Source organism: Pimephales promelas, chromosome 1 (assembly GCF_988280905.1).
Source record: "Pimephales promelas chromosome 1, fPimPro1.hap1.1, whole genome shotgun sequence".
In the NCBI taxonomy this organism is placed as follows: Eukaryota; Metazoa; Chordata; class Actinopteri; order Cypriniformes; family Leuciscidae; genus Pimephales; species Pimephales promelas.
In genome coordinates, this window is record NC_142769.1 from 21,733,043 (window position 1) to 21,748,210 (window position 15,168).

The 15,168-nt window shown below is 37.4% G+C and overlaps 1 protein-coding gene across 1 annotated transcript in view; it reads right to left on the reverse strand.

Moving 5' to 3' along the window:
- Positions 1-4,829: 4,829 nt before the first annotated feature.
- Positions 4,830-15,168, reverse strand: part of cgnl1 (cingulin like 1) — a 35,997-nt gene continuing 25,658 nt past the window's right edge. The window contains exons 13-19 of the mRNA XM_039654375.2: positions 13,373-13,531; positions 13,166-13,255; positions 9,079-9,162; positions 8,821-8,945; positions 8,603-8,711; positions 8,176-8,339; positions 4,830-6,066 (exon numbers count right to left, since the gene is read on the reverse strand). Of these exons, the coding sequence (XP_039510309.2) occupies positions 5,916-6,066; positions 8,176-8,339; positions 8,603-8,711; positions 8,821-8,945; positions 9,079-9,162; positions 13,166-13,255; positions 13,373-13,531 (882 nt within the window). The 3' untranslated portion in view covers positions 4,830-5,915. The remainder of the gene's footprint in view (positions 6,067-8,175; positions 8,340-8,602; positions 8,712-8,820; positions 8,946-9,078; positions 9,163-13,165; positions 13,256-13,372; positions 13,532-15,168) is intronic.

A 15,168-nucleotide genomic window follows, 5' to 3' on the forward strand; every position in this document is an offset into this window, starting at 1 on the left:
GTGAACAGTGCTCAAAGTATATATGGCTACACAATGCCCGAATCAAATTAAATGGCTTTATACATCAATTATTCACGGGAACTATTGACTGTTTTTAAAGAACAACATTACAGCATTTCCCTGGCTGTGGGAGTTTTTCCACATTAATGCTAAAACAGGATAGCCTATGTCAGATAAATTCTCCCCCAATCTGTCTTCCTCACCATATGTTACATTTAAGTTCAAATGCATAAAACACAAAATGACAGGTAAACAGTTACATCCATCCATCCAGCTCATCTCACCTACAGTTTATGTCTGACTGTACCCAGTTAATAAGGAAAAGAAAAAGTGAGCAGGAGCTATTCTTGCCTCATTGTGTTATAATGTATTGTCACCTTGCTTACCTGGTCTTACTAGACGGCCTGAATTCCCTAAGGTGCAGATCAGAAACATTTCTGAGATGAGATGAGGAGCGACAACAGGAAAATGAAGAAAAACAGAGAGGGTGAAACAGAGAGGGTGTTTGTAGATGTTATATCCAGAGAAGGGGAGTGGACCTATAATCATGAAGTCACCTATTACACATACATTTACATTTTTTAAGGAATCTTATTCAGAGACAGAAAGTCAGTCAACAAATACTAACATATAAAATGCATGACATTTATGATTTGACCATAGAAAGAGATCTAAATGTGAATATTAGGAGCAATTCCGTCCTGTTATGTTGAGGTTGATTCCACCGTTTTGGTTTGGTGGGCTCGATGTAACTTACATTTTCACCAAATTTGTGGGACTACACTTTTTTCTGTTTTCCTTTTTGCAATCAACACAAATGACTAATCCTGCCTGAAATAATGGCTAAGTGTCTTATTGTAGTGTTCCCAGGTTTTAACATGATTGGTTGAGCTGTATTAGAAGCTAAACATGTAATGTCACTACATTCACTTTCAAACACGCATTCAATAGATATATAAAAAAGTGAACTAAAAACAACAAATCTAAGAAGTCACCTATGGTGTTGTAACCAACAACGTGTATTGTTTAGCCAGCACAACTGCTGTCTTGGAATAATTGCCTTGTTGTTATTTGCCATGACCCGTACAGCAGCTTCACCCGCGGCTGACAGGTGAGTAATTACAGCAGTTTGATTGTCTAACAACATCTTACTCTGTGATGATGTCCACAGGAGACAAAGATTGAGCTCTGAGAACTGGTTATTTGACATTTATACTTGTGTGTCCTGTTTTAGCAGACTTTTCTTTTTTTTTCTTTTTTGAGTCTGCCTACACAAAATTTAGCTTAACAAGCACTACCGTTGGGGTCAGTATGATATTTTCCAAAAAGACATTAATACTTCTATTCAGCTTGAATGCATTAAATTGGACAAAAGTAACAGTAAAGACATATCATAAAAGAATAAATGATGTTCATTTGAACTTTCTATTCATAAAATAATCCTGAAAAAATGCAGGAATGCGGAATTCACAGAAATATTAAGCACATCTGTTTTCAGCCTTGATAATAATAAGAAATGTTTCTTGAGCATCAAATCAGCATTAGAATTATTTCTGAAGGATTGTGTGACACTGAAGACTGCTGAAAATTCAGCTTTGCCATCATAGGAATGAAGAATTATATTTCAAAATATAATAAATATACCAAAACATGTTGGCATGCAAATACAAAAGTGATGAAATGGTTCAAGAAAAAAGCATTAAATCCAAATAAGTATCTTAAGAAAATATAAAACATGAGAGTGAGGGAAAAAAACACAGAGAGGCAAGAGAAAGTTCTGTGCTCTGTTTACTCTCTTTTTGTGAATCTCAAGACCCAATAAAATGCGGACGTCCCCGTAAATGAGCAAAAAAGAGATGTAAATAGGCGAGTTTGAAATATAAAAGGTGCTTTGGCGGCCAAACCACTTCCTCTTCTCATTCAGACCGGTGATGGTCCAGCCCTTAATAGAGCCTGTCTGTTAGGGGTCACTGCACACCATTAGGATTCATTAGTCTGCTCATTATACATTTTTTTTCTCCTGCTAGGGACATACATGCCTCTTTAATGACTGTTCAGTCAAGTACTAATATTGTTTGTCTAGTCTATTTATTAATAGTGATGTTTGATATAACAATATTGGCAGTTTATCAGTACAGTCCTGTTTCCCATGTACACATAGAGTATGTACTCATTATAGCAATCAGAATAACTGTTTTATAAATAGGTAACCTACCCCTAAACCTAATCTTTAGTTACCTTATATTACCAATACTTTCTTGGGTAAGTACACTATAAATATGCATACTATAAAATAAAGTGTTACCGAAATATCTTTGAATATTGTGTTTGAATATTGTGTTTGACAAGTCAAAAAGTTTGAGAACCATTGTCCTAAGAAAACTTACTGTAAATATGCATACTTTTCTGTACTTTTGGAGCAACTGACTCAAATTATATTTGAATTTGTGTGGCTTGTTGAGCAAATGTGTTACTTTTAAAAAGCGACCAGACTTTTAACTTTTTAAAACACCCCTCACAACACATTTTAATGGCAGTGAGATTTCTGAAAAAGCACAATTCACATTTTTTGTATAATTTTAAAAGGCAGGCTATCTGTATCTAATGATCATGAAAGCTATGTAAGTATGTATTTTGTAAGGTTGTCTGACTACCAGATGGTGTCATTATAATCTGTTTGAGTCAGTTCTTCAATTATACTGTGGCCATATTAATAAAGCTGAGGTCATAGTCTGAGCAGCAGCAGCAGGGTTGTGAACTTTTAATTCAATGCCATAAGAAAAATAGGTTTTACAGTTAAGTATCATCCTGTATCATACATTTCAGTGCTTTGAAAACATTAGGTCAGGCCTATATGTTTTCAGCACATTTTTGTTTCGGTTTATACCAAAAGATTGGGGTTGCAAATAAATAATTGTAAATACATGTATTGTGTAATTTTTATTATTATTTTTGTTTGTCATTGTTGTGAACTTCGGCAGCTTACGTGTGTTGACCATGGTGTTGACCTTGTTTACAATTTCAAATCTGCAGTACCGCTAACTGACCGGAAGAGGACAGTAGATAGCTGTAAATGAAAAAAAAAACATTCAAAAAGTAACGTTATAAATATGACTAAAATAAGAATACTATACGAATAATAAGAATTCACACAAATTTTGAAAGAAGCAATGTGTGTGTGTGTGTGTGTGTGTGTGTGTGTGTGTGTGTGTGTGTGTGTGTGGGAGAGAGAGAGAGAGAGAGAGAGAGAGAGAGAGAGAGAGAGAGAGAGAGAGAGAGAGAGAGAGAGAGAGAGGAGTGGGCTTGGAATTTCAGGAATGGATCTTCACTACAGCCCCGCCTTGGCTTGATGAGTGTTGGTTTTCCAAGAATCTCTAAGACTAAAAGATGCTCCTCTCAGGAGGTTATTCGTTTGTTTTGTGCTACAGTGCTGTAACAATACAGATTATCAGTACAGAAATATCCTAACTTTAGAGAATGGCACCACGTTTATTAATGATACAAGATAAAGAACAGCGATGTTGGATGGTGGAACGACTTTGTTAACACCCAAATGATAATTAAATAATTACAGACTCCTATGAAACAAAAGGATTAGGCTTTGCCTTTTCTACCAAGCTTATCAAAGATTCACTTAATGAAAAGCACCACTTATTCTGTTTCTCTATTTTAATCTCTAGAGTTTTCCCGTTTTGCTTCACAGCAGCTGTTTGCTTAGTTTTTGTTGGTTGCCTGAACAGTCCTGAGAGTTGATTAACAACAGAAAAGACGAGATTTTGTAAAATAGGTTACGAATCCTAAATCAATTTAAGATTTGCTTCTGTAATACGAATTTGTGACAAATCCTAAATTAACTGAATTATCAGATCTTAACTTAAAGATAGAAGGTCTGTAATACGCCCCACTCAATACATGACTCGGGCCCCCACATATCGACAACAGCCTAGCCCTAGACTAGACTAGAGGATTTGTTGAGGGGGTTCAGACTCAGGCCTGGCCTCTCCGGTTGCTCCGGTGCTCAGCTCAGCTGTATTGAAATTCAGTCCTCTCAACATTGGGGGAGGCATTTCTCTTTTTCTCTGCTCTTCTAGAGGAACTATATGAAGAGTTCAGATGCAAAAGCCTCTAAGTGCCATTTGAAATTTTCTTCTAGAATGATCATTTTTATCAAGCTTGTATATTTAAGTTCAGTGATTTCACTTAAATGGCAATGATAATTACCTATTAATTGTTATTTAAGTGAAATTCCTGAACTTAAATATACAAGCTTGATAAAAATCATCATTAAAGAAGAAAATTTCAAATGGCATTTAGAGGCTTTTGCATCTGAACTCTTCATATGAGTTCGGTTTATCTGGGTAAAGCCACAATAGGACCAGTACAGACTTGAGCAGTGGTTCTCGACTTCTCAGTATTTCAAGGCCCTCCAGTTTACCTCATACTTCTGCTGTATTAAATAAATAAAAACGTATGTCAGTTTAATGTTGTTCATCTTTATTTTTTTTGTTTACAAATTAAAATGTAAAAATATATTCGAAATAATTTTCCCTTTGAAGTTTACAGAGGCCCCCAGCCCTGCAGAGTTTATATCAAACCTGCTTCAGTCACCTGGTTCAGGTGTGTTTGATTAGGGTCGGAGTTAAACTCAACAGTGGGCCTCCAGGAGCAGGGTTGAAGACCTATAGACTAGAAGATCGAAAAAATATGCAAGGCCAGAAACTAATTTTATGCAAAAGAATGACACTGTTGATGTGAATTTGCTTCTATTATAATTTAAATTATACACTCTGTACACAAATGGACAAATAAGAAAAACAAGCAGAGTACCATGGGATTAACTGTGGAGTTTATTTCTTTTTGTATTTTTTAAATGTAGATGTTTATAAAGAGGTAGGAGGCAGGATTCATTTTTGAACCTTAAAAAAAGACGCACTAATAACTAATAACAACGCTTTTTGTTCCATTAAACAACATATAAGCACCAGACACACAAAGAGTTCACTTCTACATACAGTGCAAATCATCACAGTGTCCAAAGGGTGATTGTCAGAACAGTAATATACAATGTTTGCATAAGGAAGGACATATCTTCTCTTCCACCTCTGAAACAGACACACAGATGCTTTCACATTTGAGCAGGTACATGGCAGCATCCCGTGAGTGGCATAAAGGTTTAGCGAAACCAGTTATAAATGTTTTCTATAATACAACAGGCTCATACGATTTGATCCATAACACTGTTTTGTGTTTCAGAAAAGAATGAAAACTCCATAAATGTGTCAGTACAATATAACATTTCAGGTGTACAGATTGGTGCAGCCAGTTGGAAGAGAGCACCTCTGCACATTTTCAAGCTGCTTATGTCTGGAATAATATTGAAAATGAATTGAAAATTGACAGAAATTAAAGCAGCTTCATATGAATATAAAAATAACATTATATCTGCTTGTTCATTAAGTAAAAAAAAAAAAAAAACTTGGCCATAACTGTTTTTATGTTTAACAAAATTCCCTCATACATACTTCCCTTACTATGTACTACATGAATTTTCTTGAAAAAAGATCTGTCAGTCCTTCACATTCCGGATAGTTAAATAACAAATGGCATTTTTGCATAATTTAAAGGCTGCTTATGCAAGTGTATTTCGTGGAACTGCAGAGTTAAGAAAAAAGAAAAAGAAAAGAAAAGATAAAAATAACACAGAATTGAGAAACATTGTATTTAACGCAGATATACAGTGCTATACAGTTTCCAATAGTGTTGAACACAAAAGATTACTTGTACAAAAATCTAGCAAAAATACATAATCATAGGACAAAGGCATTGGGATTGAGTACACTGTGGCAAAGAGTTTATAACAGCACAATACATATTTTCATCTTTCTTTATATTTCCTCCTCAGTTTCCAGTACTTTTCACCGAGAGAAATTGGAGATGAAGGCATCCTGGCTGCTGGAGCGCTTGTAGCCAGATGAAGAGCTGAAGTAGGTCTCACCATCAGTGCTGATATCATCGTCATCATCATCATCATCGGCGTTCAGGACTGGTGCAGAGTTGTTCTTGCGTCTTTGGGGGTAAACAAAAATGAGCATTTTTAGTTAGACGAAAGAATGCGAGTATAATTTTCTATATGCTTTTTTACAATTTCAACATTCTTTAGTGTGCAATGTTGCCATTTGAGCATGAAAATGGTTTTTAAAACTTACAAAGATTCTCTTTATCGGTAAGCACCGTTTCTGAAATGCCTCGGTTGTAGTCTTGAAGTTTTTTTCCAGGAAAGTGCACGCTAGAGCCAGACCAATATATCGGCAGGCGGATATTAGGCATTTTCCAAACTATCGGTATCGGCAGTTATAATGGCCGATAGATGAATATTTCAAAAATAAAATAAAAACGGATGAAACACGCTTGAACCATGTTATGAGTGTTGGAGTTGTATAGTTTGTCCACCAGAGGGCACTCTACACAGTCCCTGTTGGCAACACTCGTTGAGTTGGTCACTAGACATACATTGCTGGAATAACAATTAAGAGAACATCCCCATCAGTTTTCTTAACTCAAATAAGCATGACACAATTTGTGACTATCATGTCCAGTTTTGCTGCTGTTAAATAAGCCGAGAGTGAAGCGGAATTAGCTAGTAATAATTACGTCACGTTGTTACAGTGACTGACTGTCTTTTTAACTTTTGACAATGTGACTGAAGTATTTCTTTAATAGCGCATGACAGTTATAGCAATGAGACGCATCTTCTCTCCTTGGCCTGTTATATTGAAAATGTATGTATTACAATTTGCAGTATGACGTAATCCCTTGCTAAATTACAGTATGGCTCATCATTGACTAGCCATCCACAAAGCTAGCTAACGCCACTATCATCAGTCTGTTCTGTTGTGACAATAAAAGAAACAAGTTTCTTTTTAAAATCCATTTTTATATTATTTTAGTTAAAACTCATAAATAACTACAAATAACTAATGTTAGGGAAATCTGTTCATGTTTTGTTGCACGTTTTTGAAATAATCATAATAAAAATATTGGCCCGATATTTCGGAATATCGGATTTTAAAACCAACAAATATTTGTACCTTCAAAATCCTTTATTGGTCAGGCTCTAGTACACGCATCATAATTTAACGTAATTCCCATACAAGGTATTTTCAGATTAAGATACTAGTGTGTTGAAACCTGCACTTATGGTAAAGGGGTGTGACATTTCTGAAACACACAGGAAGTGGTTGACCAATCACAACACACAGATCCAGTAACCAATCAGAGCACTTTGTGCTTTCACAAGGAGGGAAATGAAAACATTTAGGAGACCCCAGAAACTAAATCAAGATTTGGAAAAAGTGTATGAAAGGTCCTCTTTAAACAAGCCCTGTCCATTGTATGAATCTGCGCACAATCAGTAATATTTTAAATAAATAAATTCTCTAAATGTGAACATTCCTTTTTAAACTTTGAGTTCAGTCAGGCTAAAATAATAAAAATGTCATGTAAATGCTTTTACACTTGGCTTCTGAATAATGTGCTTGCTCTGAAAGGCAGAGGTTATCAGACATGTATTTAATCCTTCTATTACACATTGTTATAGCACATAGTACACATCTACCAAATTGGCATCAGACGATGTTTACAGTAAAACATTGCGAGGGACGATGGCATCATCTATCGCCCAACACATAACACTTTGGCCATGTTCATGTTCATACAGCAGCAGGATACAGTTGTCATTCCTGTTTTTGTACTTGATACAGTTACGTTCCACCCAGTTCAGTTATTTACAGGAGTGACTACAGCATTTTTGTCTCTCACGTCATACAGTGCGAGAGAGCCGCTTTGTGATGCACAAAACACGTTCATGTGTGGTTTCAGCACATAACTTAGTGACGCGGATATGTCTCAAAACCAACAAGGGTCAGAATTAGTGTGTATTGCATGGTTACTGGTAAGAGAATACGGACATGACTCCCATTGCACGTTGTCTGTGTGAACGACAGTGTGAACGTAGCCATTGTGCCATATATACTTGGACCGACAGGTGAAGAGCATAACTTGATTTCAACAGCCCATACTGTGAGATGCCATTCAATCAGTGGTAATGAATTGCTCAGAGTTGAACCCAGATCAGCAGTACTGCATTTATCTCCGTTTGAAGGTTTGAATCGTTACCTCATCTCACTGCGCAGTGTTTTGAGCTGACTCTGGAGTTGTTCGTTGGCTTCCTGCTGCTCCTCCAGGTCTCTCTGCAGTTTCTTCTTGTTGTGTTCCAGGCGGTCGATCTCCTCCTCCGCCTCATCCATCTGCCTCTTCAGAGCCTTCAGACGCAAGTTCAACTACACACATACACACCACAACAGGTAAGTACAATATCGACTACAGATTTATCACAATTCAACATTGTTGCACAGTGTTGCAACATACCTAAAAAGACCCATTGAATATTATTACCAGAATTAGTTTTAGATTATAGTAATCTATGCAAGAAAATTGACTCTTTAAAAAAAATGCTTTCATAAAATGTGCAATGGTGGGTTAAAAAGAAAGTTTTGTGTCTTTTTTAAGTGTTCCTCTCAGTGGAGGGATGTTTTCTGCTGACCTGATCTTTCTGATCCTGCAGTGAATGATGCTCTTCATCTACTTGCATCATCATCTCCTTCACTTTACGCTCAAGCCGACGATTCGCCAGCTGCAGGTTAGCTCGATCCCTAATAAATATTTAATGAAGTTACTTTTTTTTTTTTAAATTAATAACAGACATTTTACAAAAATCCAACGATGTGATGCCTAGCACACTGCATTAGTTGCCTCGTTCACCTCTCCTCTCCTTCCAGTCTTTCCTCAAGTTCCTGGATGCGGTTCTCCAGTTGGACCACCAATCCCTCTTTACTAGGCTTGTGAGATCCCTCCAGATAAGCAATCCTGCTCTTCAGATCCTTATTCTTGACACAGAAAAGAAAAAGGACTGTATAATTATATGTAAAGAAGGTTACTGTTTTGCAAAGGGCGAGAGCTACAGGAGCAGATGACGGGTGGTTTAAGGCATCGATCAGAGACAGACGGGGTTGTTTTTACCTGTCTCTCCAGGGAGATTTTGTCACACTCCACATCCTGTCTGCTGGCTCTCTCCTGCATCAGCTCATTCCTCATCTGCTCCAACTGTCACACAAACACAGCGAAACAAACATTAATGGCAAACCTCCCTATTGCAACACACCAACAATAACATCCTCCTCCCCAACTAAAAACATGCCCGTTGTTTGTGAAGATTTCATCATCTTGTCTGTTCTTTACATTTTGCTTCACACATTTGGAATAAGGAGTCCTAAAAGACCATAAGATTTAGATTTTCATGATAATTTATGTGATAATTCGTTTAAAAAAAAAACAATTTGGTGACTTTAAACTATTGTTCACAAGTATGATTTATTTATGCTCACCAGGGGCCATATTCACCAAAAAGTTTATCTTACCACTAGGAGTACTTCTAAATCGTACTAAAATGTTTTAGCTAGGTTAAAAGTTATTCACAATGCCTTACAGACCTACTCTTTTTAAGGAAAAATGACAACTCCTAAATTAAAAGTGAGTCTTCATTGCTATGGATGACGTCAATTCTAATACACGAGCTTCCTTGCAATGATCACGGTGATTGTTGTTAGATGACAGGGCCATCATGCGGAACATAACAAATCATGAAATTACGACATCTAAATATGTCTGTGTCCCACGCAAAATAACAATAGTAATGTCATCGGAATGCATATATAATGACATGTTTGTGCAGGCCGCAGTGAAGTGTAATTCTAAAAAAGCAGAGAGAGAGAGAGAGAGAGAGAGCCTAAATATTAGCCTATTAGCCTAAATAGACAACTTAAAGCTAGGAAACGTTGCTCCTAAGTAATGTAATAGTTGAATGGCGGTAGATCATGAACTCGCCAAAACGGAAAAGAAAGCCCAACTGGACGCAGGATCGGTTACTGCTGCTGGCCCAGTTGGTGCTGGAAAAAAACCCTATAACAATAAAGGGAAATTCGGCATTGGGATATCAAGCAAAACTAAGTGTGAGACATGGGAGAGGAATTGTTTGCTGATCTGCAGTGTGTGCTTAGAAAAAAACAGACCGGTAGCATGCATTGGTTTTTAAAAAAAACAAAAAAAACAAAACAATGCATGCTTGGTTTACTATAGTCTTTACTCCCGTCTCCAGTGTCACATGACCTCATCACGAAATCAAGAAATCATTCTAATATGCTGATTTGCTGCTCAAGAAACATTTCTTATTATCAACGTTGAAAAAAGTTGCGCAGCTTTATATGTTTGTGGAAACCATGAGTTTTTACCTTTCTAAAGGATTTTTTTCTCAAATTGATGTCAAAATATCATGGATAATGCTTGGAGCAATAACATCTTGTACAGAGAGTTTACTCTTTTTTTATTACCTAAATTAAATGTTCACATTTCTCTATATAATTACATAATTAATTTACAAAGCACATGCCTGAAATTCTCCAAAGAGACAATATTTCTCAAGGACCCCAGTCTTCCGACGCATTAAATGCACAAAAGATGTAAAAACTTGCCTTAAGACAGTGAAGACAGACATGGAAGAAAAGATAAAGATTGAAAAGGAGAAAAAGAAATCGATCGATGGAGAGAAGATGGCTCTTTTTGTCTGCGGCCAGGCGCTAAGAGTGGATGATATTTTATGCCAATTAGCGGGTGACAGCGGGGCTCAGGGATGAGGGATGGGCCGCGTGTGCCGCTCTACCCTGCAGGGCGCTGCGTCAGCAGAGCAGAAAACACACTGAAACTAATCAAAGCACGAAAGCGATACAGACAGAGAGAGAGGGAGAGAGCATGTGAGCAAAGAGCGGGAGATTACTCTCATTTAGACAGCCGCTCATGCACCTGCTGCCTTGGACGCAGGTGTGCCCATCCTGACACCACCCTCCACTTCTGTAACCCAGCCCGTCTCCACAGAGCCCTCTACCGTTTCCACACCAACTCACCTCGGCCTTAGCGTAACACTATTGTGTCATTATGTTCGCCTCGATTCTCTATTTCCAGACAATTAAAAAAAGCTCACACGCTCCTCTCCTTCATAATCTATTAATCACGTCTTCACCCCTGGTCTCGATTTTCTGCTTTTTAAGAGGTCTAAATGTAGTGCGACAGATGCAATCGCTTTTGGAAACAATAAGCGAGAAGACGAATTTGGGCTACTTGTGAAGAAAGTTTGAAAAGGTCCAAGTTCAAGAAGCCATGGGTCCAACCAAATGATGCATGATCCTGAAATTAAATGGCTCGTTTCAAAAAACAGTAGTACACATAAAAGTCTGTCTTGCTTCCATAAAAAGCAATGAAGCAACTGTTTAAAGGGGTGATGATCTGAGAAATCAAATTTTCCTTGAGTTTTTGACATCTAAGGTCATCATATTATAAGAATTTCCTGTAAGTTTCAGAACTGAAAACGTCCTTGTTAGTCCAATAAAAGCTTTTATTGACACCAGACTCAGCAAAAGCTGGGAACTATGACATCAAAGAGGATAAAACACCACCCCCACAGGAGAAGATCAACGCCTACCGGTTTAGCCCCACCCACCGATTTGCGCATTACACACATAGCTAAATAACATAGATGCCTAACTCGTGATGACAAACCAGATCGAGCTATCGAGCGAGCAATACAAAATATTGTGCAGTGGCTGGTTGTGGAAGAAGACAGTCGCTGCATAAGCTTCCTATGGATTCCAATAGGACTGCATGGATAAACTTTATTTATAATGACGTTCCAGCTGATGAGGGTAAAACATTGTCCGTCTGTTCGCTTCATTTCACTGAGGATTGTTTTGTAAACAAGACTGGATTTGCAGACCGATTAAGAGTAAAGAACGGTGCTGTGCCGTCTATATTGGATCTGACAGGAATTGTGCAACACATGAACTCTGGGTCGAATCATTCCGGTTGCCATTTTACATCATTGGACGTTTTCAAAACAATTTCCCCCAAGTGCATCGACGAGGTAAGTTGAAACTCATTATAATATGCAAAACTGTTCTCCACTCACAGCAGTGGGCGTTTACTTCCAAGTCTTCAGTGCGAGACGCCCATAAAAACAAAGCGTTTTTGAGCTGGGCTCAAAACTATGGTAGAAAATAGCTTATTAGTTATTCATTTTGATGTTTTTGAATGCAGAAACCAAGCGAACATCATAAGTTGACCTCAGACAACAATATAATAAAATTTAAAAAGCCAGTTCATGACCCCTTTAAAGACTGACATTGTAGAACAGACCTTGTTTCTCAGGAAACATATATATCTTTGCCTCAAATTTCAAAAATGTTTCCTCCCCGGTCAGGAAGGAAGAATTCTCTCCGGCTCCTTGCTTTAAACCCCTGATTCTGGATGTTTCAACAAAATGCATTCAGAGTGAGCTTTGCCACTGGACGACTTGAGATGCCTGGTCTCTTGCATATTTTGTCCAAAGAAAAACTTTAGAGAGAGCTCTTAATTGATGCCTGAAATTCAGACGGGCACTCTTTCACCAAGAGGCAGGCTGCCAAAGAGAACGATTACGCAAGCTCCATTTACAATGCACTCCCACTTCATCTTTCTCTCACTCTGGTGTGAATTAACTCTGAATCTTGAGTGCAACCTTTAAAAGAAGAATCCCTTAAAGAAGAAAAAACAGTGGACCTAGAGTTCAAGTTGAATTCCGTCACTTGTATTTTACCAGCACTGAACAGTGTGTGTGGCTTGTAATAAAGTACTCATGGAGAAGGAGATCTTGAAAACACCCCAATCTACATGATGAGCGGCACAGACAAAAAAGGATTATGATTAAACGTTTGACATTAGTTTGGTAGACAAATACATTATGTATGAATTTTTATTAGACACTAATATTTTATACCATTTAAATGGATGAGATAGTGATGAAAATGCAGTCAACAAGTGTCCAGCATTCATGTGAGATGTGAACATTCAGAGCTGGGATGAGAGCTGTAATTTAGACTTAAAGAATCCAAAATAAAGATAGTTTTGGTCACTGCATATTACCCATATTTCCGTTTATGTCGCTGCATAAAATTGTAATCATTAAACTATTTATTATTGTGAAATATTAACAACAAATGTGAGTGTGTCAATAGTATGTTACCTGTTCTCTTCCTCTGTCTATTCTCTCCATCAGCAAGTCTCCGCTCTGTCTCTCCTCGTCCAGCTCAAGCTCTACCGCAGACAGACGGTCCTATTGACAGATAAAAAGACCTTGATCATTACAACAAAGTTACATTACAACATAGTCAGCGGTTCAGTAAAAAGCTGATGACTGTAAAAAGAAGCCATGTCTCTATTAGTGCTGCACCTCCAAGACTTTGACTTGTCTGGTTTTGTCGTTCGAGTGTGCTTTGGTCTCGGTCTCGACCTCAAGTTCAAAAACCTTCTGCTCCAGGTCCTTCACTCTCTGCAGCGCTTCATCTCTGCTTTTCTGACACTGACGCAGATCCTCCTGCACATGAGCCAGCTGAAACACACAAACACATTCACATTCTAGTCTCGGGTAGCTGTGAACAGAACAGAACATTTCCAGAACTGACGTAAGGAGAAACCAGTGTTACACTCTTATTGGTATCTGAAAGCATAATTTAAAAAGCCATGAATGGAGAGGGATTTATAATTGATAGATTGACAGACAGACACAAAAATTCTTTTAATGTTTTTAAAACAATGTATCTTATGCTCACCAAATCTGCATTTATTCAAATATTTATTTATTTATTTATTGATAGAAATGTCAAAAGCACAGAATTTATATGAAATAGAATCATATTTGTAACATTATAAAATTATTTACTGATTATTTATTTCTGTCACTTTTTTGTCCAATTTAATGCATCCTTGCTGTATCAATTTAAAAAAAAAAAAACAACAAAAAAAAAACTATTGACCCCAAACTTTTGAATGGCAGTGTAAGTGGTGATTTCTAATATAAAATATATGAATTAAATATACAATATCTATTTATAATTTATATATACACACATCACATGAGCAGAAGTGTGATATTGCTCTATATCAGCATGGTTGTGATCCATTTACAGTATATATAAATATAATATAATATATATTATATTATAGACTATATATATATATAGTACCTCTAAACATCTTTACAATTTATTTTGAACCATGATATTGATGCTTCAAAGCACCAATATCAACAATAATAATATCAGTATAAAAGATATCAATATCAGCAACAATAATATAATACCAATTGATTCAAAGCACATCTATCTTTAGGAGTTCAACATTTTACTGTCCTGTTGTTGCAGTTACATTATTGGCCACAAGATGCTGCCTTTGTCAAGAGTGAAGTAAAACGCATGTGAAGTGTCCACAAAAATAATAACATTTTGAGCTTGATGTGATTTTAAAGAAGAAACCGGGAATCGAATACTCAGGGAAGCAGACTAAAATGCTTATCTGTGTATACTGCATGCAAGAAGCATATAGCACGTTTTGATGTGTGTGATTTGGTTTTATAGAAGCTAACAGCAGAGGTGTATCGCTCCAGAGGAAACAGCTGTAGGAGTGAGGTCACGATCCCCATGAGGAGAGTGTGTCAGAGAGGAGAACATGTGTATGATGGAATTCCGGGAGGATGAGGTGTCAATAGGTCATCGCTCAGACCCAACACTCCCCACGAGAACACAGCATCCTTCTCTTCCTTCACACACAGCTGTGCAGAGGGAGATGTCTCACTCCTTTCTTCTTTTTAGGGCCGAGCACCGATGGTGAGAGGACCCTATTGTTTTTACTGTTTGCTTTTCTTTGTATCTTATTTCTTGATGCTCTCTTCCCTTCCCCACCCATGAACTGATATTTCACAGGCATTAGCACAGAATTAAAGACAGTCAGTGAGGGCTGAAAGCAGGCCATTTTACACTCTTGTTCTCAACTCATAAAGTGTTAATGAGATGGGGGGGGTTCAGGGGCTCCAGTCCCCACTGTTCCATGGGACCTCATTCACAGGGATGACCTATTGTGCCTGATTTTCATATCAAACAATAACATTCCTCAAATGCCACAGTGCTGACAGGGTTAAAGCGCATAACAGCAGAGGTCAAAGGTCAGTCCCACTTGGGGCTGTTGAGTATA